Here is a 22,435-nt window from a genome sequence, read left to right on the forward strand (position 1 = left end):
TTTTGATGCTTCTGAGGACCCTTTGAGAGGATTGATTGAGAGTGCGTATTAGCGAGTGCCGCGATATCTGGTGGCGTTCGCACACGATTGCTATATTTCGAGGTGCGCTAGAGTCTGTATAAAACCACCCTCCGGTGTCTGTGTTTCCTTTTGGGGCCAATTAATGCGAAAAGTACCCGCTTTTGGCATTTCGAGGACAATCGAGGAATTCGAGTCGCATTCCACGTGGAGCCCTCGCAGTCTTCAGCATAAGACCGTTGTGCAGCTGCTACCAATCGGCAGTTCTCAGCCTTCTTCGCAGCCTCGAGGACACGTGCACGAACGTCTTCAGGGTAAGTACTACTCATTATGCCAAAACGAAAGGTGCGCGAGGCGAAGCGATGAATGGATGGATGCCTTTGAGTTCTCGAATGGTCTCGAAATGACAAAAGTTGGTACTTTCGCAGTAATTGGCCAAAAAAAAAAGAGACACCTGTGTGTATTGAACTCAGGCATTGGGTGTTTTGAACTGAGATTTGCCCGGTCCTATGTGCAAGTCGGCTCTTGCAATGTTCCCTAGCATCTCGTGCATCTACACCATTTCAGGTTCGTTCTAATAAAAATTTAACAATATTACCTGAATATAGTAATCATTCTGTAAGTGTTTATAATGGTAAAATATTTATTAATTTAGAAATAAATGATAAAATGATTGGCTTCAAATTTGGTGAATTTATCAATACACGAAAAAAACATATATAAAAAAAATTATGGGTCAAAAAATTATACCAATTAGTTTAAGATTAAATAAAAAAAAAAATTGGAATTATTAGAACGAACCTGAAATGGTGTAGATGCACGAGATGCTAAGGAACATTTACGTAGGCTCCTTGTTCTATTTTGGTGCCAGCTCGAGAAGTTTCGCCTTTTCAAATGGCATGTTAAAATAATCTGGTCCAACGTTCATTGACGAGTACAATAGTACATGCTTCAAGGTGGCTATGGGGTTTATGTTGTGTCGTTGATCCCTATCAATGATGATGGGCTATCATATATTAATAACGAAGAGCGATGACATGCTCATGAACTCATAGATTTACTTAATACTCACATATTTTTACTGAGTACAGGTATTATACGGAGAATAAGTTCGTGCACCGAGATTCCAGAAGACACGATGAAAAGGAGTGATCCGGTGACCGGAATCCCGTCGTCATCAGTCCGGTGTCAACGAACTGCGCTGCCAGCATTACGGCGGCCGCTTTCGAAGCGATTTTCGCAGATTCTGGGGGCAAATCGTACGTTTTCCGTGCAACAGATCCGGATTGGAGTCGTGGACAGACAAGCGAACGATCCATTCGTCGACCAAAAGTGCATGTGCATGCATTGCATGTTCTGTATGACCACCTGCCATTTTGTGTGCAATGTTACCGGCAGCTTAGCGTTGCATTGGCATCGTTGTTTTTTAGTGCTCGGATGGTATTCAGATAGACGTATCTACAAATATTGCAGTTTCAAACTTCGAGATTCTATTAATTTTTACAAACAATATTTGCTCATATTAAGAAGGTGCGGCTGTCTTGCAGTGCCAAGAGCATGAGTGCCCTTCATACTTCGGCAGATAAACTTTGCTTTGGCTGGGATTCTGACGATAAGATGCGAACCTGTGCATCTCGACGATTTTCTTCGTCTATCCGGCCCGTCCTTGATCCGGCTCGCCTACAATTTTCGATTGCCACTGTTGTAGCACCGGATATCTCGCTCATTGGACCGACCAATGGTCTCCACACAAAAAATCGATCAGAACCTTCTCCTCAGCTGCATCGTACGTAGCGGATCGAAGTCGATCATTGACAGATTAGACAATCGATTGACACACTAAAAGACTTCAAAGGCACGAGGTGCTAACACAAGATGCCGAGCTCTAAGGTCCCAAAGCGCGTCACTTCGGCGGCATTGTCCCGACGATTGACAGCGTCGTCGTCGATGTCAATGTCGAATTACAATACCGAGGGTATCCCGCATTCCGCTGGCCTTCCAGAATACTTAGTGCTACCGGATCAGGTGAAGAACGTGCTGACGAGACAAATATCAGCGGCGGTGGAGGACGTCTTGGACAGTATGATGCACGAAGGCACAGAGGACATTCATTGGCGCGGCAAGATGCGTAAGGACGGCATTGTTTATTACGAAGACAGAGAGAGCGTGACGAAGGAACAGACGCGCTTCTGCTGCGTTGACAGCACGGAAGCCTCTGTCGAGGAGGTGGTGAACCTGTTCGTAGTGTCCGATACCGACATGCTGTTGCAGCGGTGCCGTATCATGTACGACAACATCATGGACGCCAGGATCTTGACCGTAATGGAGCATCCGTCGGAAGAACATCCGATGCGATCTTCTTACATTCGATACACTGCCTTTAAGGCCAGGACACTGCAACGCAACAATCGCGATATGTGCGTCGTTGTATCGACCGACGTCATCCAGTGCGCAGACGGATCGACAGTGGGCTACTGCGTGTGGGACTCGCTTAATCTACCCGAGATCTCTCAACTGGATGTACCACAGGGCTTCATCCGGACTCGCATGTTCCGTTCCGGATATTTTGTGCAGAACTCTGGAGAGCCGGGAGCTATGACCAAGGTTGCCTACGTAGTCGGTATCGAGGCTGGTGGACTCGCGCCACGGCTCACTACGCGCTACTACATGCCTCGATTTGGTGAAGTTCTCAGCCGAATTATCGCACACCTCCGTCGCAGACAACTCGACCCCTCTACGTTCGTGTCCGAGTCCCAGTGGACTGACAAGCAGAAGGCCACATTCTGTCAGTGCTGCAGCAAACACTTTGGCGCAGTGAAGCTACTCGACACTCGACGATACAACTGCGTGTCGTGTGGTGACGCCATTTGCCATGCTTGTCACCACGTCGAAGCAATTGAAATCCCAGGAGCTGGGAAGACAACAGCAGGAATTTGTGTTGGCTGCAAAACCGACAACATCGGTAAGAGTTCGTCCCGACGAATGTCACGCTGGTCAAGCTGGGGAACAAGCTTTTCGTCCGATTCGACAGAGTCATCTACCAGATCTCTGTACATGTGATGGCTGGGTCAAGTATGAAAAATTCTAGCGTGAAACAAATTCCACCTCATGTTTTAAAGTACTTCGAAGTATCTTTTAATAATTTTGACACGTGAACTTACCAGTAGTACTTCGAGGTACTACAGCACCTTATTTTGTTATTTGACCACGACAGCAAATACTATGTATTTAGTATTAATATACTAATGAAAGAAAGAGTACTGTAATTTTCAATGATAAACTTATAATGATAATGATACATAATACATGCATCGCATCGACGATTCGTGGGTAAGCCTTGCGTATGAGCGCCAGACCCTTATTAAATTCCGTTACAGCATTTCGTGACCAGCTCGCGTGCTTTCATCACCAATAGACAGCTCAGAAGGATACATGTAGCGTTTTCCTAGACGCTATCAACACTTTTTTAAACAAACCCAGATCAGATCAATCAGCAGCTTCAACCAGCAACACGGGAATTTGGCACTGCTATGTTTGAAAAGTATGAACGATACATGCACATGCGGCGTTTCCGCCTAAGCTGAGCTTAGTAATTTGTACTGTAGTGTCTGCAGATGGAGGCGGAAATTAGCTTATTTAGCGTCTGCATCAAGTAATCACATACAATACACGACTCAGGCTACAAGCGATATAAGCGCTCGTGAAAGGCACCTGGCTAAGCCAGTGGCTTCGGTGCGGTCATGACAACCGTCACAGCATATTTGGTGACCCAAGCAAAGTTAACCCACGCTGCACAACCCTTGCACACGCTGTGTGAAGTTGTCGAACAATCGAGAAAGCTGTGACGTCGTCACTGACGATCCTTTTTGAAACAGAAATCGTTTCCGATTACCAATTTCCTACTGTTCGGCGTATCGGATCAAAATCTACCCGATAGGAAACATGGAAGCCAGGATATTCACGTAAACTCGGTTTTCGTGACGCACCATTAAAAAGCATACCGAACTTATCCCACGAGCAAGAAGTGCAGCGAAAGAGGAGATCGCATCTCTTTAGCGCTGGTACATTGAGAGAAAGCTGCGGTCAGCTCTTGAAGTACACACCGGCAAATATTTCCGCTCATTTGTTTGTGAGATGAAGTTGAGTGATTTCCTCGGAAACAGGCGCAATTTTTCGCCAGCAGCAGATCCGGATGTCGATCATGGACAGTCAACGAGCTCTAATACATGTGGGTACATGAACACCGGCCTTCGCCGTGCATGCACTTCGAGCTTCGAAGTACATGTACGCTTTTATCATGACAAGTCACTGATATTAATAACACCGGACGTTGTTTGGCAAACAGCAACATGAAGGACAAGTGCAATGCAATGTACTGAAGTAACGTGTTATATATTGCGTACGTTCCAAAACACCCGCAGGTCAACTTCTCGTTCGCGTAGCTGTAAGCCACTTTTTCAGGCTAGAAGGCACCCACCCACCTTCCCTCAGTAATGCCGTTCTTCCCTTCCTGCGACGCGCCTGCTGTTGCTTAAGTTTTTACGTGCAAGAACATCTCGAGCATCAAAATCAATCTGTCTTCTGTATGCCAGCATGATTCTTGGCCGGGATCCTGGCTAGAGATGCGTACAGCTGTGGCATGTGCAACCTGCAGTTTTCATGGCTTTCAGCTCAATATTTGCCACAACACAGTTTGCAACTCTCAATTGACAGTTGACACGGTCTCACCAACAGTACGATTGCCGTAAGACCGGATCTTCTCTCTCCTCTTGGTCGTCCTCATTCCGCCATTGCAAACCGGACAAGTGCTTCATTGACAGATTGGGCCATCGATTGACACATCGCAGGGTTCGACTAAGCGGATATATCTACAGTATCATGGCGAATTCAAAGCAGAGACTCGCCAAGCGTTCATCTTCGGCTCCGATGCCCCAAAAGTTGGCAAAGCAGTCGTCGTCTTCGATGTCAAGCTACAATGCTGAGGGTGTCCCCCTGTCAACTGGGAAGCCAGAGTACTTGGAGCTGTCGGAAGACGTGAAGGACTTGCTCGTTAAGCAGATCTCTTCCGCCGTCGAAGACGTACTGGACAGTATGATGCACGAAGGAACCACAGACGCTCACTGGCGCAGCAAGATGCGCAAGGACGACGTCGAATACTACGAGGACAGAGAGAGCGTGACCAAAGGACAGTCGCGTTTCTGCTGTGTGAGCTCCACGGACGCTTCTGTTGAGGACGTCATCAGCCTGTTCCTCGTGTCCGATACGGACACGTTGCTACAGCGCTGCCGTATCATGTATGACAATCTCATGGACGCCAGGATCTTGAGCGTATTGGAACATCCGTCGGAAGAGCATCCAATGCGCTCGTCGTACGTCCGCTACACGGCATTCAAGACACCGGCGTTACTACGCAACCACCGCGACATGTGTGTCGTCGTGGCCACGGATGTAATTCATCGTCCAGATGGATCTACTGTAGGCTACTGCGTGTGGGACTCGCTCAACTTGCCTGAAGTCTCCGAGTTCGACGTTCCTCAAGGATTCATCCGTAGTCGAATGTTCCGTTCGGGATATTTCGTCCAGAATAGCGGGGATCCCAATTCCGAGACGAAAGTTGCGTACCTTGTGGGCATCGAAGCTGGCGGGTTTGCGCCCCGATTAGCGACGCGGTACGTCATGCCTCGCTTCGGTGCTGTCCTCAACCGCGTCGTCGGCCACTTGCGACGTAAGCAACTGGATCCGTCGACGTTTGCAGCTCCGTCCGAGTGGACAGACAAGCATAAGGCGGAATTCTGTCAATGCTGCAGCAAACATTTCGGTGCTGTCAAACTACTCGACACTCGACGATACAACTGCGTCGCCTGTGGCGATGCGATTTGTCACGCGTGCCACCATGTTGAAGAGGTAGAAGTGCGTGGCGCCAGGAATACCACAGTGGGGATCTGTGTGGGCTGCAAGACAGCGACGCGCAAGCAATCTCGGATTTCACGCTGGTCCACGCGTTGGGGCTCAAGCATGTCCACTGACACGACAGAGTCGTCCACCAGGTCTCTGCCGATCTAACGCTAAGGTAGTCGTTGCCGAAGCATGAATTTATATCAAATACTTTTTTTGAAAAAATACGTTGGGTCTGCTTGATCTCATGTTCCCTAAGAATAGTAGACACCTGTGCCGGAGAAACCCTCGACAAGACGTGGAAGCACATTCAGTAGTATAACTTGGCTCCATAAAATGCCCAGGATTGGTCTCCGTGGTCTTTACGGTGGCATGAACTATTCCAAAACAAAGAGCCAAGCGGTGATATCTCCAGTCGTCGACGACATGGATACATACGAAGATGGAGATCTGTCCATGGGCGAGGAAGGCAACGGATTCGGCCCTCGATCCAGTGCGTCACTACGTCGACACTCGAACAATGCGATGGACTCAGCGATCAATATGCGCGGCGCTGCCGTGGCGTTGAAGATTAACGATGTTCCGGAAGACGCAGAGTACCCATTGCAACGCAAAAGTGCTAACTCTATTGACGTTGGGATGCTCAGCCGACTTGGCGTCGGACAGTTCTTCGGAGATAGAAGCTCGAACCAGGAGCAAGACACTTTTGGTGGACCCCCCATAGGTCAGAAGTACACGGTTCTGGGTCAGAAGCAGCAGTGGAGAAAGAATCGCGCCGGTCGCTCACGACACATCCAGACGATTTCGCCTGTCGACGATGACTGTCGAGCGGTGCGTGCTGAGGGCGACACGTACAGCTCCGGACGTGGCAGTGCGATCCCAAGTTCGTCTTCGTCGTACTCTGAAGGCCGTTCCTCGCATGCACCATCATCATACGAGTCTTTCAGAGAGGGAACATCGTCCTTACAGTCGGGCAGCTCAGAACGAGACAGCGACTACTCCCACGGTCGGTCTCAATGCGAAGGCTCCAGCAGCGGCGACGACAACCAACGATTCGTAGTGACCAAGCAGAAGAAATCAGTATACAGCGCCAAGCTCCATCTGAGCGGCCAGAAACCACTCTATCTCGGAAGATACAGGAATGAAGAGGCCGCATTAGCTGCTTGCGAGAGCGCTTATAGCGTCATCTCTACACCTCGCAAGTGAGCACGAACGGGCTACGTGTACATTCACAAAGCATGCTATCAGGACCTGATTCAGGCGGAGTGTAAGAGCAGAGGAACACAGCCAAAAGCGAACAACATCTTAAAATTTACACTTGTACATCACAGACGCGTGCTACACATGTGTATATTTTTACCAGGCGGAATCACTAAAATACGGTCACATTGTCGCGAATCGAGCCGAAAAAAACGTTCAAAATGATTTTTTTTCTTTTACTGTTCATTTTTGAGCAACATAATAGCAGTCCCTGTCCTAAATAACCAAGTAGTAGAGTGGTATTCCACGTCTTATTCCCACAGTTCGTCTGCGTTGGCATCGTAAAATCCATCATCAAAAGTGTCTTCGTCATAGTCACCAAAGTCGCCGTACCCACCATACCCGTAGTCTTCGAAATAGTCTGCTGGTAACTCGTAGTCGATAGGTAGCGAGTCTGGATCAAGTAACTCAGGGTGACGCAACTCAACCGGCAGTCTGCTTTGAGCGTGATCAAAGCTGGAAGACCCTCCGCCACGATTCACAAAGGTAACATTCTGGTCGCTCTCTTCTTCATTCCAACCGTACCAAATACTAGGTTTAGCATTCGAAGTGTACAGCCCCAACTCGGTGATACTTCGGAAGCTACTACCTCTGCGTCCAGACGTCGTAATACGAAGACGAAGATTCGGATGCATCTTCTTCACATTCTTCACTATGGGCTCCAAGTCGCGAAGATATTGTTCACTCCAGCCTGGCTCCACAGAGGCGAAATTCAAGTTCATCAGACGTAAAATAAACTTGCGACGTCCCCATTTCAGCTGCTCTGCACTTCTCGCTTCCAGCTGCTTTAAGAGTTCTGGAATGGCGTTGTAAAATGCCAATCGAGAGTCGCTGGGGTGTCCTCCAACGCAGATTTGGAACGTTCGCTGTCCCAAAAACTCTTCTGATAGTCCATTTAGAAACTCGAACACGCCGGTGCCCGTGCAGTTGATCGTACGTAGCTCCATCGAATTCAAGTATTTTAACTTCGCCAGACCTACAAGTCCTTGGTCAGTAAAAGTTCGAATAGGGATGAAATTGCTGTTGTGTCCCTCAGCAACCTCCCAGATGGAAAACTTAGTCAACAACGGACAAGATTCTACTAAAGTCTCGCAGAACTTATCATTGTAAATGTCAATATTCAGCACCTCCTCGTCTGGGAAATCAGCAGTGTCGTCGTCCTCGTATGGATCATCAAACCCCATCTCATCCTCGTCAACAGGATGATACAGTTGAATCTCCAACTCATCCAACGCAGGACACCCTTTCAGTGCACTGCTCGCATCGGTCGCCTTATAGCCATACCCTGGTCGTTGGGAGAAGCTGTGCCACGTCGTATGAGTCGTAGGAGGTAGCCCAGCTGCCTCATCCAATGCGTCGAAATACTCTTCCCACTTCCACAACATATTCACGGCAAAAGTGAGTTTCTTCAAGTGAGGTTTTACATGTTCTCCAAACACCCTGAAGAATGGGTCAGCGAAAGGCGCAACTACCCAATTGAACTCCCGCAACTGCGTGCACTTGGCGTTAAACTCGTCCCATTGATTCACTGTGATCAGCCAGTCATCACGACATACCAACTTGTCCATTTCATTTAGTGTCTTCTTGTATCCATCCAAAAATTCCAGTTCCGGACAAAATTTCACAATATTGTCAAAAAATTGTCTACATGTCTGGAACCGGTTTCTCTCATCCAGTACCGGAACAGTTAACTGCCTCAGTCCTCTGTGCGTTCCACTGGAGTACCACGTCTCCAATGCAGCGTACAAAGCTGCAAGGATCGAGTCGAAGTCAACTCGACCTTGCGCCACTTCATCCACTGTAGCCAACGTCACAGATTCAATATATCTGCAGTATTTGGCTGCACTTTTGAGGATCAATTCTACTTGTCCGCTTACTAATTGGACTTCGGACAGATCGAGTCGGCGTAGTGCTGAAACGCGTGAAAAAATCACGTCCCAGTCGATCTGGAAGCTTTTGTGACCCCAAGTCGACAAAATTGCAGTTCGAAGCGGGTGAGCTCCACCTCCGCGTGGTGGCGCTTCCCCCATTTGGATGCTCAGATCCAGTATTTTGGAGCCTCTTTCCAAAATGTGCCGGCGAAGTTCCAAAATTTCGGTACGAGAACCTGAAGAGAACTTGAGACTGAGTGTGGAGCGCTTCGAGCGACACGCGACCTCGTCGATGAGTCGGTACCAGGACTTGCAGACCTGTGCGAGAGGCTTGAGACCCTCTAGAGGCAGTTTGCGCTTCGTCGGGATCAGGTCCTCGCTGTAGTCATACACAGCGAACGCCACGATGGACGTGAAGAGTGCTGGAGGAATGTGCTCCATCTTGCTCGCTTTTTGCACTTTATCTTACAAAGTTTAGGCAAAATTTGTGACCGGAAAATGGTAAAAGCGCCGGTAGCACAAAGGCTCAAAATAGTGAAATAAACCATCTACTGTTTTAAACTCTTTTTATTTAAAAATAAAATCGAGCAAAGCTGATCCTAAAATTATTTGCACTACTTAAAAAAACATTATTTTCATTGTTTTTACTATTATAAACTGTTTTACAGCTAGTTCACCTACATCTCAAAGTCGCTATCGTCATCAAGGTATTCAGAGTCAATGTCGCTCTCACCTTCTCCGTCGTAAAAGTTCCCTCCAAGATATTCGTCATCGTAGCCGTAAAAGTCGCTCGCATCATCATTGAAGCTTCTGTCGTCTGCTAGCAAGTCTTCGCGATCAACTATCGTAATGCCCTTATTCTCTTCCTCGTGTTCCCAATCTTCCCAGTTACAGTAAACCGAAGGCTCCATGTGCGTCGTGTAGAGTCCAAATTCGGCAATTCTCGAGAAACGTTTGCCGCTGCGGTCCATCGTGACGACGTGCTGACGCAGAGATGGATGAGCGTCTTTCACGCGGTTCATAAGCTCCTCCAAGTCGCTCAGGTATGTCTCACTCCAGACGGGATCAACATGATGACGAGAGTTATAGCTCCAGTTTTCAATACGTAGCGCGAATTTCTGTCGAGTGCACTGCACATCTAGCGTATCAGCAAGCGTAGTCAACAACTGTTTAACTATCTCATAGAAAACTAGCTTCGAGTCTTCAGGACATCCCCCCACAGTGATTTCAAAACTACGATTCCCAGTGAATTCATTGGATTGGGTATTCAGAAACTCGAGAAGACCTTGACCGGTGCAATTAATACTGCGGAGTTGAAGACATCGCAGATATTTGAGCTGCGTTAGAGCCATCAATCCTCGATCCGTGAAGGTTGAAATTGGCTTTAGCTCTTTTCGGTTAAAATACTCGCCAACCTCCTTAATCACAAAGCGAGTGAGGAAAGGACACTGCGAAGCCAACGTCTCGCAAAAATGGTCGCCGAACACGTCCTGGTTGACCATTTCCACTTCGGGAAAAGCATCGGCATCGCCCATATCTGGAGGAATGTACATATTGCGATCAACCGCATGATAAAGTTTGACAATCACTTCATCCAGCAAAGGACAGCCTTTTAGCGCTGCAGCAGGGTCGGTAGCGTCAAGTCCATAGCCCTGGCGGTTGCAAAAATCATCGTCATCCCAGTCATCATCTGGGGTAACACCTGCAGCTTTACTGCACTCATAGAAGTAGCGTCGCCAATTCCAGTACATATTCACCCCAAACGTTAGTTTTTTCATCTGCGGCTTTACAAATTGGCCGAAAACCCGAAAATAGGGGTCGGCAAATGGAACAACGACCCAATCAAATTCGCGCAGCCTAGTGCACGTCGCATTGAGTTTCTCCCAGTCTTCCAGCATCAACAGCCATGTATCACTGCAAGTCAAGGCATCGATCTTCGATAGAGATGCCTTGTAGCCATCCAGATACTCGACATTTGGACAGTTCTCCACGACATTATCAAAAAACTCCTTGCTAGTCTTAAATTTCTCCCTGTGATAAAATCTCAGAGGTACTTTTAAATGACGAAGCCCCCCACGAGTTCCTTGTAGTCTCCACCTCTTCATAGCGGTGTATAGTGTCTCCAGAACCGCTTGGATGCGTTCGTCGCCCCCTCCGAATTGCTGAGCAGGAAGCACCAGCGTTTCCAAGTTAATACAATGAGTAGATGCAGCTTCTAGTGCACCAAAAACATGGCGACTATCCATATAATTCGCCTCGAGGTTCAACGTCTTTAGCGCAGGCAAATTGGCGAATACTCGGGACCAGTTAATGTTGATGTTCTCCGTCGTATCCCATCGCCCATACGGCATGCTAAAATACTGGGACCAGCGATCAATTGTACCCATGCACACAAATAACTCGGTAATTTGTGATCCTATTTCCGACACTGTTTGGTACATCAGCGGTAGTTCCAGTGGCGTCCAAGACGGCTTAAATCGGAGGACTAGCGTCGAGTCTTGGAAGAGGTGGACTATCTCGCGCATAAGAGCAGCCCACGACTTGGATACGAGTTTAAAAGCCTTTAACGCCGGGACGACACGTGAGTCACGCCATTCGGGTGGCTCGTAGTCCGCATATCCAGCCACGGCGAACGCGAACACGTTTTGCGCGACTGGCAGTGGAAGACTTGGCAGCTCCATTTTACCTTGTTTTTGGGAAAGTGGGTACAGAATCAACATGTACTCAAAGTTTTGTACTTTAGTCCAATTCGTATTAAATACGAAACGGACAAACATTATTTACCCAATTTACTCACAATACCGGTACCGTGATGAAAACAAACATAAATTTTATTACATCTACTATTTGCCACCGCACCCACCTTCCGTTCTACAAAAAGGTGTTGCATTTGACGTGCTGTTTGCGTCACTTTGAGCGGCACCAGAACCGCCTGTGTCAGTCTGGGCAGCAGTAGAGCCGCCAGTTTGGGCAGCAGGTGTAGCGTCTGTGACGACTGCCACCTCAGACGGCACAGGAGTTGGAGCTCCAACTGCCGTCAGCGTTGCGTTGATCACAATCGACGTGTCTGCGATCTTCTGAGCCTTGAGCGCCTCGTGAAGTAAATAATTCTGATACGGATCTGTCGGGGCTTTAAAGGCTGTTCCAGCGGGACAATCCTTAGCAAAGGCGACGATGGACCACGCTAGCTTCGCGCCGTCCCAACACGCCCGTGAGCCCTTCTTCGCGTCCGTGCTGGCTACCCAACGGCCATTCACATCCATAAGCACATATGCGTCGGCCACTGTAGTGCTCGGCTCCTTCTCTGCCCATGACCAAACCAGTGCTGCCATCTTAGCAATGTCTGCATTATCCAATGCAATGAGGTTCACGTTCCACCTCAGATACTTGGGGATACTCTCCGCATCCAAGAACACCGGGAACTTCCTCGTAAGGGCTCCCGACGCTGCAAGCGAAATGTATCGAATTTGCTCTGACCACGACCGGATCCAGTTCGTGTTGCTATAGATCGCAAGCCCGTTAATCAGACGCTTAGCATCTGGTAGATCGTCGATAAATTCGACAGTGAGATCCTTCTCGGCAGTGCACATGTCGTACAGACTGTAGGCAGCTTTTGTCTTGGTGTTCGCAAGAGCCAACACCTGGTGTCCAGCATTGATAAAGTCGTTGATACGACCACCTGTCCATTTTCCCTTGGCCAAGTCATCCAGAGCCTTCAGAGGGACGAGAGAATCTCCAAAGGTATCGGTAAACAAAGTGTCGATAGCTCCGAACTTGTCCGACCGCTTGATGTCTGCTCCAGTGTCCAAGTAGACGACGACAAACTCCGTCGGGTTTGCGTTCAGCCACGCCTTGATCTCATCCATGGAATCCTTTGTCAAAGGTTGCTCCGATGCCTTAATGCCTGAGATCGACGGGAAGCAACCCAGCAACTCTGGTCCCCAGTTGTACGTGCCGTAGTTACCAAGTGTCTTACCTAATGTACCAAAGAATCCTGCTACCGCCTCGGAGCCGAGAGAGCCACAATGTCCCGTTCGAAGGTCGTTGAGGAAGAAATGGGTATCAATTTCAAGGAACCGAATTCCAATATCGAGCTGGTCGGTCATACTCAGCATTTGGTTGTTAGTCTTGAGGTACGACCACCATTTATCCGGATTCAAATTCTTGTTGAAGAGCTGGTCACGGTTGCCAAAGCCATCGGCAAGTGTGATGGCGCTGTTGTGTGTAGCTGGGATTTGAGCAAAGCAGAATGGGCCACTGAACGCCAAGTTACGTTGGTAAGCCAGAGTCGACTTAAGCCATTCCGGGACAGCTACTGAGCCTCTATCGCACACTTGGCTACACACGGATTGGTCTCCACTGCACTTATCCACAAGTTTGCAGTCGGTATCTATCAGGTCGTTCTTGCCCGGGTTTTTCCCTCCAGGTTTACGTGTCATTTCCAGATCATCAGCCATTCCCTTGGGGTCATCACACGAATCACCATCGAACTCGCAAGTCTTGGTGCCTGTCAGGGTATCCACGAAGCCACCCTTGGGAGACTTGAACGACACCATGCCGCTTGCGATGTCCCAGATTTCATCGCCGGTAACGTACTTAACAGCGGCTTGAATGGTCTGGATAAACGGACGCATCTGATGTATGCAGCACCCGAAGTTGATGGTCGTAGCTGATGCCTGTAAAGCTGTGTCCTTGTAAGGGTTACCTGATAATCCTGAGCATTCCTCTCCCCCACCGACTGTCATGAACGGGAGGACCATGTGCTGGAAGAAATCAAAATTTTCAACCGTATACTTCTTCGTCAACTGCGAAAACATGTCGAGACCGCACGACGCGTCTCCTTTCTTCGAGCATAGAAACCTGTTAAAGCCGTCGATGAGTTCATTAACTATGAAAAACTCCATGCTCTTGTCGGCAGGGACGACGATGTTGAGGAGGTCGATCAGATCACTAATATCAGCGCAGCATACGTCGTCCTTTAGAAACGCCGGAAGGAGTTTCGAAAAAACCTTCTCGCCACAGGGTCCAAGAGCTCCGCTAAAGGCATCACACAAATTGTCCACACTGTCGTCGTTTTGAGCAGCCATGTATTTGTAGACGAGCGGGGAGATGTCAGCGGGTTTCGCAGCGATGGATTTGAACAGGCTCATTAGTCCTTTGAAATCATTATTCTTGACCAGATCGTAGATATCCAAGACGCCACAACTGCTGAAGAGGGTGCTGGCAACAGCCAAAGCGATTGTTCCGACATTGTTAGCCACGCAAGTGTTGAGACCGTAGTTCGTCGGTAACGCGTCCACGAGGAAACCGAAAGTGTTTTCCTTCGCTGTGCACTTCTGAGCCTGCACCTCCATGTGCGGGGTGGTGGATGCAAGACCCAATACGCCCACAAAAGCGGACGCGGCGAATCGACGGAGATTCATCTCGTGTGTCCAGCGGCAAAGTTTTTTCGAAATGAATCGAGGGATTGTCCCTGATACTATAGTTACGAACACCGTAACCTCAATGCTCATCGGAAGATAGATTTCCCTGCTTGCTGTGCGAGCGGAGCAGCCAATTGCCGTTGGGCTAGCAGAGAAGACTACCGAAATCGTTGCGGAAAGGTACGTCCCATCTTGGTTGAAAATCCCAGACGTTAGTGAAAACGCACAAAAAAACTTGAATCGTGTGGTTGTCGATAATAGGGAGGTGGTAATGGAGAATTGTAGGTAAAGTGGCTGTGAGCTTTTTTAAACTTTAAAAAGTTATTGGGGGGGGAATCACACTTAAAGTGTAGTATCCGAATACTCACGAAGGGTTTAAAAGTGTAGCTCTGATAAATCACAAAATGTGCTTCATCTGAACTACACTTTTAAACCCTTTTACTTCAGTAAATACTTGTGATGAATGGCTTGACGGAGCACGTGAGCGTGTTAATTCACGAATCCATATTCTTGTGACAACGAATCGAATGCAATCAAACTTGGTGGGCAAACTAAACAAAACGATGCTGTGTCCGAGGAAACGTTAAAAACACACGAAGAAATCTGACCAGCACAACAATGCCGGGAAGATTAAAACACAAAAAGACAGAAACAGCACCGGCCATTCGTCCCTTTTAATTGCACAGCTTGCCACGTTGACGCTGCAACTGGTACCTGAAGTGTTGCTAAGTAAAGTAACTTTTGTTAAAAGTAAGTAAAGTAGCATTTATTTTGAAAATTCAAAGTTACTTTTGCGATCGTCATGCATCTCATTCGGGAATCACCACCACCGCCCAGGTGTCCAGCGCTCTCAGGTGCTCCAGAACTCCAGGGACCGCAATGGTGGGGGTTAGCGCCTCGCAGCTCCCCCCAGAGACGTTGCGGCCAGGCGATGTACTAGAGTACTATTCACAAGCCTTTGTGTGTGGTGATCGCCGCGGACATCGGGTGGGGGTCGTCCTGAAGATATCAGGCACACGCAACGACCCGTATCCAGTCACGCTGGATACGCAGGAAACACTCCCCATGACGAATATGGTGCGTCGTCGCTTCGACATCGCTGGCACCGCACTGTTCCTGGACAGAGTTCGTTGGCGCAAACTGCGATCCTTTCAACTAGTTCCGGGGATGTACGAAGCGCTCACACGGGCCATACGCCTTCGTGACGCCCTCAAGGCGCATCTAGACGAGGTCTTTGCCTCCATACGAGCGGTGTTGCCTTCCGAGAGCGATGGAACGGCTTCGCGGCTTTCAAAGTCCTTAGTCCATGAAGCAGAGCGCTCCAGCGCGCCCAGAGCGCCCATTCCAGTATCAGAGCGGTTGCAGAGCGACTCCACTAGCTCTGGAGCGTCGGATAGCCAGGTTGTACCCGAGGGTTTGCCTTCATGTACCCTCCGTCAGCCACCACATGTGATAGTTGATGTCACGGCCGTCGATAGCGGTAACGACATGAACGGTGACGCTCCGGAGGATGGAGAGGACGGTGGTGAGGATGGAGAAGGCGCTGCGGTGGACGGAGAGGATAATAGCACCTCGACTGACGTGCCATTGTCTCCTCCTTGGTCGCGCAACAAGTTGCGGCGGATGGAGTCCATTGTGGAGGCCGAGGTGACGGACGCCGAGCTGCGGGCGGCGACGGGGTTTGTAGAGACCGTGCCAACGCGATGGCAGCGCCAAAAGCGGCGCCACCAGAAAAAGGTAAAGGCTGAAGAGTGGACCCAACCACGATCCCGCAAACGGCGCCATCAACGACTCTGCGGTGTGACCCGAAGCGGATCACACATCTACCACGTGCATTCAACAAAGGCTAAGAAGATCAAGGCCATCCTACGTATTTTGGGTCTGCGCAAGCGGCTATGAGAGCTCCACCAACGTCGCTCCACCTATGAAGAGCCACCTACATCTGGCTACTTCTTGCCCATTGAGGTGCAGTGGCCCGTGAACGTCATGAGGATTGAAGAGTGCAGCAATCCGGAGAATGTGAAGTTCCCAGACATCGGTGACTTCGGCCGGTGTTCCTGTACAGGTGATTGCTTCATGGACACGTGCGAAAACACTGACAGCGCATTGTACTGCACCCCGACCTCGTGTAATTTGGATTGTAAGTGCAGCAATGTTCCCAAGACGTTACAGACCCTGAAGTTGCTCGACACGGGTCGTTTTGGGACCGGCGTCTTCACCACCACGGACTTGTGTGTCGGCGATGTGATTGGAGAGTACGCAGGCGAGCTCAGCGCGTACGATCCGATCATAACTGGAATGCCAGGGCAAAAAATGAAGCAGAATACTGAATACACAATGTCGTTGAACGCGAAGTCGCGCAATAACAAGTACGTGTACTTGGAGGCTCACAAGTGCGGCTCAATCACTCGTTTTATCAGCCATTCATGTACGCCGAACGCGACTTTCGTAGAGCTCCAGAACCGAGCCAATGTCAAAGTGCTCGTGCGGATGATTGAGAGTGTATATGCAGGCGCTCAAATTACGGTGAATTACGGGAACCAGACGTGGTTTAACTGTGCCTGCGATCAGTGCTGGTCGGAGGAAGATGGCAGCAACTAAACTAGATGAGTACAAACCCTCGAGTAGGCAGTGTAGTAGGAACCTTCGATAGCATATTGTTGACCTCAGAGAAAGTAAATACAACGTTTAGGCAGTTCTGACAAGGGAAACACGATTTACATGGGGGCATTTCTGTTAGGATAAAGCGAGTGAAACTTTTTCCTCGGGTTAACTAGTTGCTATCTGGATAAATGCGCACGCTGCACTACCCACTGCTACGTAAATCTCGATTGTGATTGTTCTGGAGCATTTCTAGCAAACCCTCGGGTATATCCTTTGCCCGTGACCCTTGTTAGCCTTATACAACGCTCCGCACGTCCGGAGTCCACGTAAAGCTTGTGCTGGAGCCTCTAGAAAGTAAGCGCAGGCCCAACCGACAGCGGTCTGCCACCTGAAGAGTCGCCACCTCGCTTTCGCTTGTTGCGGTTTACGAAGACGTTCCTTCCGCTGCTGTCAACATGCTGGGTGGCCTTCAGGGCGTAAAAGACATGGACACAAACGCCAAACGCATAGCAATAGCTACAAGGACACCAACGACTCGTGATATCCACTGGCTAGCCACCCCACGGCTGGCCTTCGACCTCCATGCGCGCATAGTTCGCCCCCATCTGGGCCGAGACTGCGACCCCTTCCTCTGACCGCTTGTGAGGCGCAACTTGTACACGTTTTGCGAGCTGCGAAGCTACGTACACCAGAGTGTGCCCTCCAGCATACGCAGGCTGGGGTTCTACCCCGTTCCACACCCCAATCAACCTTTCCTTCATCAATTCGGAGACCCTTCGCGTGAGGGTTGCTGGCACTGCTATGGCAAAACTGAGTTTCCTCGTGGCGGAGGATAGATCGTGGGTACAAGCTGCCAGTTCTTGTACTAGAGTGCCCATCTTCAGTCGTCTTCTCAGTGTGTAGTCCCGCTTCAGTAGAGCATTAAATGTCTCCGACGGGTTATTCGTTGCAGCAAAGCCCGACGGCGTCAGGTACCGCTGCCACTTTGAAAAAGGTCCAAAGAGCCACTGGTCTCTCATATAGTGAGCGAAAGCCACTAAAAACGGATTCTGCATCCACAGCAATAAAAAGCGGTCTCGAAGTCCGTTGAACTCCATTTCGCTCCGGGCAAAGTGTAAATCATACACGTCTCTTATCAAGGAAGCCGACACAACCGAGGGAAATCCCTTAATAGCCTTCTGGATGTTTTTAATCACATGAACAAAACACATCAGAAACTGGAAACCCGCGCAGTCAGAAAACACCGTACAGATCGCGTTGTACTGTGCCCTGTCAGCGTCCGCCATAACGTTGCGGACCGATAGCTCCCTTCCACTGAGATAGTAGTACTGACGACGTAAAGATAGCAACACCTCCTCAAAAATACGGTGCGTTTCTTGTGACACAATGTATAGAGCCACCAAATGAAAACCCCGGGACCGGTCGGACACTCCAACAACGACGACTGGGTAGCCACGGTGGTTCATTTTATAAGTGGCGTCAATGTGTAGAATGAAGCTGTCCTCTGGTAAATGTAGCCGCATAATCATAGTCTTCGTTGATATCCCTAGTACAAAAGGACTTTCGTTCGATCCATTGCCAACTACCGGCCTCCCATCACAATCCAGTCTCCACGCAAAAGTAAAAGGTTGATCCAGGGCCTCAGCGCCCGTAAAAACCCTCGCGTGGACCCAATCCCGCATTTCATCCACTCGGTCGTGGTTCTGCAAGGACGATCGGCTGTAGTGGTTCACGAAGTTCTGGACAACTTGAAGTCCAGGCAAATTCTCCAAAGACGTGTCAAACTTGCGCGCCAGCGCATGTCGGATGCGTTGCGGCCTGAGGTGATGAGCTGCCATCTCCCGGCAGAACGTCTTCTGCGCAGTCGTGAGCTTCTTCTTTCTCTGCGGGGAAGCTAGCAGAGTTGTGTGGACACCCGATTCGTAGATAGACATACGAGGTGTAGAGAGACACGTGAGCAGCTTGCCGCGCCACGAACACGCCACTTCCGAGGCCTCGCTGCACGTTTCGGACTTGCACTTCAGGAGACGATAACGCATCTTGTGTGGGTCCACAGCCAATGTGCACACGGTGCACACCAGAGTATTACTCTTGCATATGTCGAACGCCTTCAGGCGCTCGAGGATCGATTCGCCTTCGGCCGCCTCGGAGGCGAGCGCCAGCTCGGTCCACCGGATTCGCTTCGGCATTTTTGCGCAACTGAGTGGCAGTTACAGGGTGTGGACTACAAATTTAGTGACAGTTAATTGAATAGAACAAAATGCAAATTGCGATTTGGTCCGCAATGACCTGTTCGCATAAGCTCCTCTGATTGGCTGCTCCATCTTCAATCCGTGCACAGCACCAGAGACGAGGCTCCGCCAAAAACAGCACAGTTATTTGTGCTGGTGCCGTAAAGTAATGTGCTGCCCAGACTTTAATGTGCTGACACAGATTTAAGGTGCCAAAGCATAACGTATGGCAAAAGTCACACGTTCTCGCTGTGTCCGTGATCACCTCCGATTTGTACATGTACAGTACCCGTGGTCCATGGGTACACCCGTGGTGACCACGGTGGTCCACGCGTACTAAGTAGTAGTAGAATCTACAACCCGTGATGAGAATGTACAACCCGTGATGGTACTAGGACAAAGCCACGGAACAGCTCTGGATTTTGTCAGCAAAAACTAAGAAAACAAATCGCTCTTTTGTTTTTTACAGACAGGGGCTAATGGTAACCAAATATCAAATGATATTTATATATTAATAGTACTATTTTTGACATTTAATATTAATAGAAGCTCAGTTTCTTAAAAGCTAACATTTTATTTTAATGTTAGCTCTTAGATATATTTTTTTTGATATAATATGATTTTAGTTGTCTATGATACTTTCCACTTAAGTACGTTTCTTGCCACCTTACCCTCTGTGCTTACCAAAAAGCTCTTTTCAGTCAAGCTCTAAAGCAGTAGTAGTGATGGCAGGCCTTAAACTGACAAGTATTTTCTCTAGTATTTCACTGTGACACAGACAAAGCCAATCGAGATGAAAACTACAAACGGCTGCAGTTGCTTGAAGTCGACAGAGCGAAATCTAAATATTTGTTTCTGTTATCTGCGGATAGCCTCGTCCAGATCGTGCGTCTCATAAACCTGCAACCTGTGACGCTATTATAGGTTTATGCGCTCAGCAGTGCCAACTCACTCTAACGATTGTCCCGAGCTCAATTTCGAGGGAGTACTGTTTACACCACCATTCAGCAATCTCACCCCGCTAACCCAGCCATCAACTCCCCCCAACACCCCTCCTGGTTTACCGACATCATTGGCAGACACTCGCGGCTGCGACGCCCCAGATCTAGGTCGACCGTCTACTCGGGGGCCTTAAGAAGTTCCGTGTTGCGAAAAGTGATCTGAAACAGTGCTATGTATGCATGAACGCCGCTCCGCATCCAATGCGGATGCAGCGCCTGGCTTGCGCGCGCAAGGCCTGCAAGGACGTCTCGACAGCTGTTGTCTGCCCCTGGAGAGGTCGCGTCATGACGTGCCAGCAGACGCATCTCGTAACGATCGAAGAAGCCTACATCCATGCTACCCCTGCCCGCGTCGCAAGTGCCCCCGAGCTAATAAACACAATGAAAACGGCAGTGATGAATGGGGCTAGTCAAGGTCTCAAGACGAAAAGGATTTGGAACGCGCAAACCCAGCGTTTCAATCTAACTGAGGCCACTGCATCACCGCTGGTCAGAGTCCAGCGCTTTGCGCATCACCATGTCGCGGGGCGACTTGGTGGCAGCGATCTGCGTGCCGCCGTTCACTGTAAGGTGCAGGGAACCTTCTTTACCGGCCAAGAAGAAGAGACAGCTGCGGTCACGTTTATAAAACGCACAGATGTGAATGACAATGCTGTCATAGGCAACGAGAGCGACGCTAACACCTTCGTGATTAAAGTTGGCACGAAGAAACTTCTACGCCGTGCCAATCGGGACGCTGCATCATTTATCCTACACGTGGACGCCACGTACAAGCATACTCAAGTAGGCTACCTGGTCATCGTTGCTGGCATCTCGGATAGAGCGAGATTCTTCATTTTTCTTTGTTGTCTTTATTGTGTCGCAGCAGCAATAAGACCAGCACATCGAGGTGCTCCAATTACTTCGCCGCGTTTTTTTTTGCTGTGGTGGGTAAGCCTCTAACTGTCCGCTACGTGATGGGTGATGCCGACGCAGCCCAGCGGAACGCCGTTGAAGAGCTGTTTGAGGAAGACTGCGAATATACATACCTAATATGTGTTACTTTCATGTGGCCAAGAAGATATTCGAGAAAACAGGTTCCATGGATTTCAGCATAGCAACATCGGTAATGGCTGATGTCCACGACTTGCACTATACCACGAGCGACGTCGCCTTCCAGGATAAGCTAACTGCAGTGCAAGAGCGCTGGGCAAAGCGTAAAGATCTAGAGGACTTCTTGACGTACTTTGCGAAAGTGTGGTTGAACCAACGATTCGGGCGGTGGCAGTGCTTCCATTCACCAAGCGGTTGCGCAACCACCAATAACCCCTGCGAGACTTACAACGCTGCGATTAAAAGAGACGTCACTCTGTGTCGAAAGCTCAAGACCGGCGCTCTCAAACCACTTCTGAGGGTCCTATGTGAAAGCGAACGTGTCGCTGCAAGACCCTCACAGATACTTGCGAGCCAGACGCAAGACTTGTGCGACGTGTCAAAGCGATGGCTAGAGCTGGGATACTGTCAGTGTGCTCCACCTCGAGAGATAGCATTGTTTTTCTGCTATTCAATCCTCCCGACATTTCGTCACGTAACGTAGTCGATGTTGTTAGTCATCCGTCGCCCCGCGTTTATGACGAAATGAGAAAGAATACAGTAGAGGACCTACCGATCTCTTCGCAATTGAACAAGCTCACTGCAAATATGGAGACGCAGGGAATGCCTGCATCGGGTTGGCCCGTGGATTTGCAATCCCGCTCGTGTCCGTGCAACTTTTGGTCCAAGTACGGATCCGGCGTCCACACGCTGTACGCTATGGATGTACGCGGCGTTGTTGACATCCACGGAAGAGAAGCGCTGCTTTACAGAGGGGAGAAGTCGCGTAGAGGTGCCTCGGGAAGTGCTGGTAGGCCGCGCGCAATTGGTCTGGCGTTAGTAATAGAGTAACAATACTTCATGAGTAGTATAGAAACTCGCTGCAGCAAAGACGAACGCATTCATGAAGTCAAGTAGTTATCCCTAAATAAGAGTCGGTTACGAAAATTCTAGTTTGTAGAATTGATTCAGTAGCTACCGTACTGATGCTAACAACTCACAAAGGGTGTGCTTATCGACGGTCAAGATAGGCTGCGTTTTAAAAACTATACAAAAATTAC

At 49.2% G+C, this 22,435-nt stretch overlaps 5 protein-coding genes across 5 annotated transcripts; 3 read left to right on the forward strand and 2 right to left on the reverse strand.

The window, feature by feature from the left end:
- Nucleotides 1-1,893: 1,893 nt before the first annotated feature.
- On the forward strand, nucleotides 1,894-3,078 carry PITG_13879 (uncharacterized protein; the record flags this gene model as incomplete). Its single annotated transcript, XM_002899503.1, has 1 exon — nucleotides 1,894-3,078. The coding sequence occupies one exon, from the start codon at nucleotides 1,894-1,896 to the stop codon at nucleotides 3,076-3,078; it is 1,185 nt and encodes a 394-aa protein (XP_002899549.1).
- A 1,818-nt stretch (nucleotides 3,079-4,896) lies between these two features.
- PITG_13880 (uncharacterized protein) lies at nucleotides 4,897-6,128 on the forward strand (the record flags this gene model as incomplete). The annotated part of the gene is made up of 1 exon (XM_002899504.1): nucleotides 4,897-6,128. One exon carries the CDS (start codon nucleotides 4,897-4,899, stop codon nucleotides 6,079-6,081), a length of 1,185 nt encoding a protein of 394 aa, XP_002899550.1.
- A 118-nt stretch (nucleotides 6,129-6,246) lies between these two features.
- PITG_13881 (uncharacterized protein) lies at nucleotides 6,247-7,200 on the forward strand (the record flags this gene model as incomplete). Its single annotated transcript, XM_002899505.1, has 1 exon — nucleotides 6,247-7,200. The coding sequence occupies one exon, from the start codon at nucleotides 6,370-6,372 to the stop codon at nucleotides 7,117-7,119; it is 750 nt and encodes a 249-aa protein (XP_002899551.1).
- A 224-nt stretch (nucleotides 7,201-7,424) lies between these two features.
- Nucleotides 7,425-9,485, reverse strand: PITG_13882 (uncharacterized protein; the record flags this gene model as incomplete). The annotated part of the gene is made up of 2 exons (XM_002899506.1): nucleotides 7,425-9,085; nucleotides 9,179-9,485. 2 exons carry the CDS (start codon nucleotides 9,483-9,485, stop codon nucleotides 7,425-7,427), a joined length of 1,968 nt encoding a protein of 655 aa, XP_002899552.1.
- Nucleotides 9,486-12,096: 2,611 nt separating this feature from the next.
- PITG_13883 (uncharacterized protein) lies at nucleotides 12,097-14,467 on the reverse strand (the record flags this gene model as incomplete). The annotated part of the gene is made up of 2 exons (XM_002899507.1): nucleotides 12,097-12,118; nucleotides 12,162-14,467. 2 exons carry the CDS (start codon nucleotides 14,465-14,467, stop codon nucleotides 12,097-12,099), a joined length of 2,328 nt encoding a protein of 775 aa, XP_002899553.1.
- Nucleotides 14,468-22,435: the final 7,968 nt, after the last annotated feature.

Source organism: Phytophthora infestans, genomic scaffold (assembly GCF_000142945.1).
Source record: "Phytophthora infestans T30-4 supercont1.30 genomic scaffold, whole genome shotgun sequence".
In the NCBI taxonomy this organism is placed as follows: domain Eukaryota; phylum Oomycota; class Peronosporomycetes; order Peronosporales; family Peronosporaceae; genus Phytophthora; species Phytophthora infestans.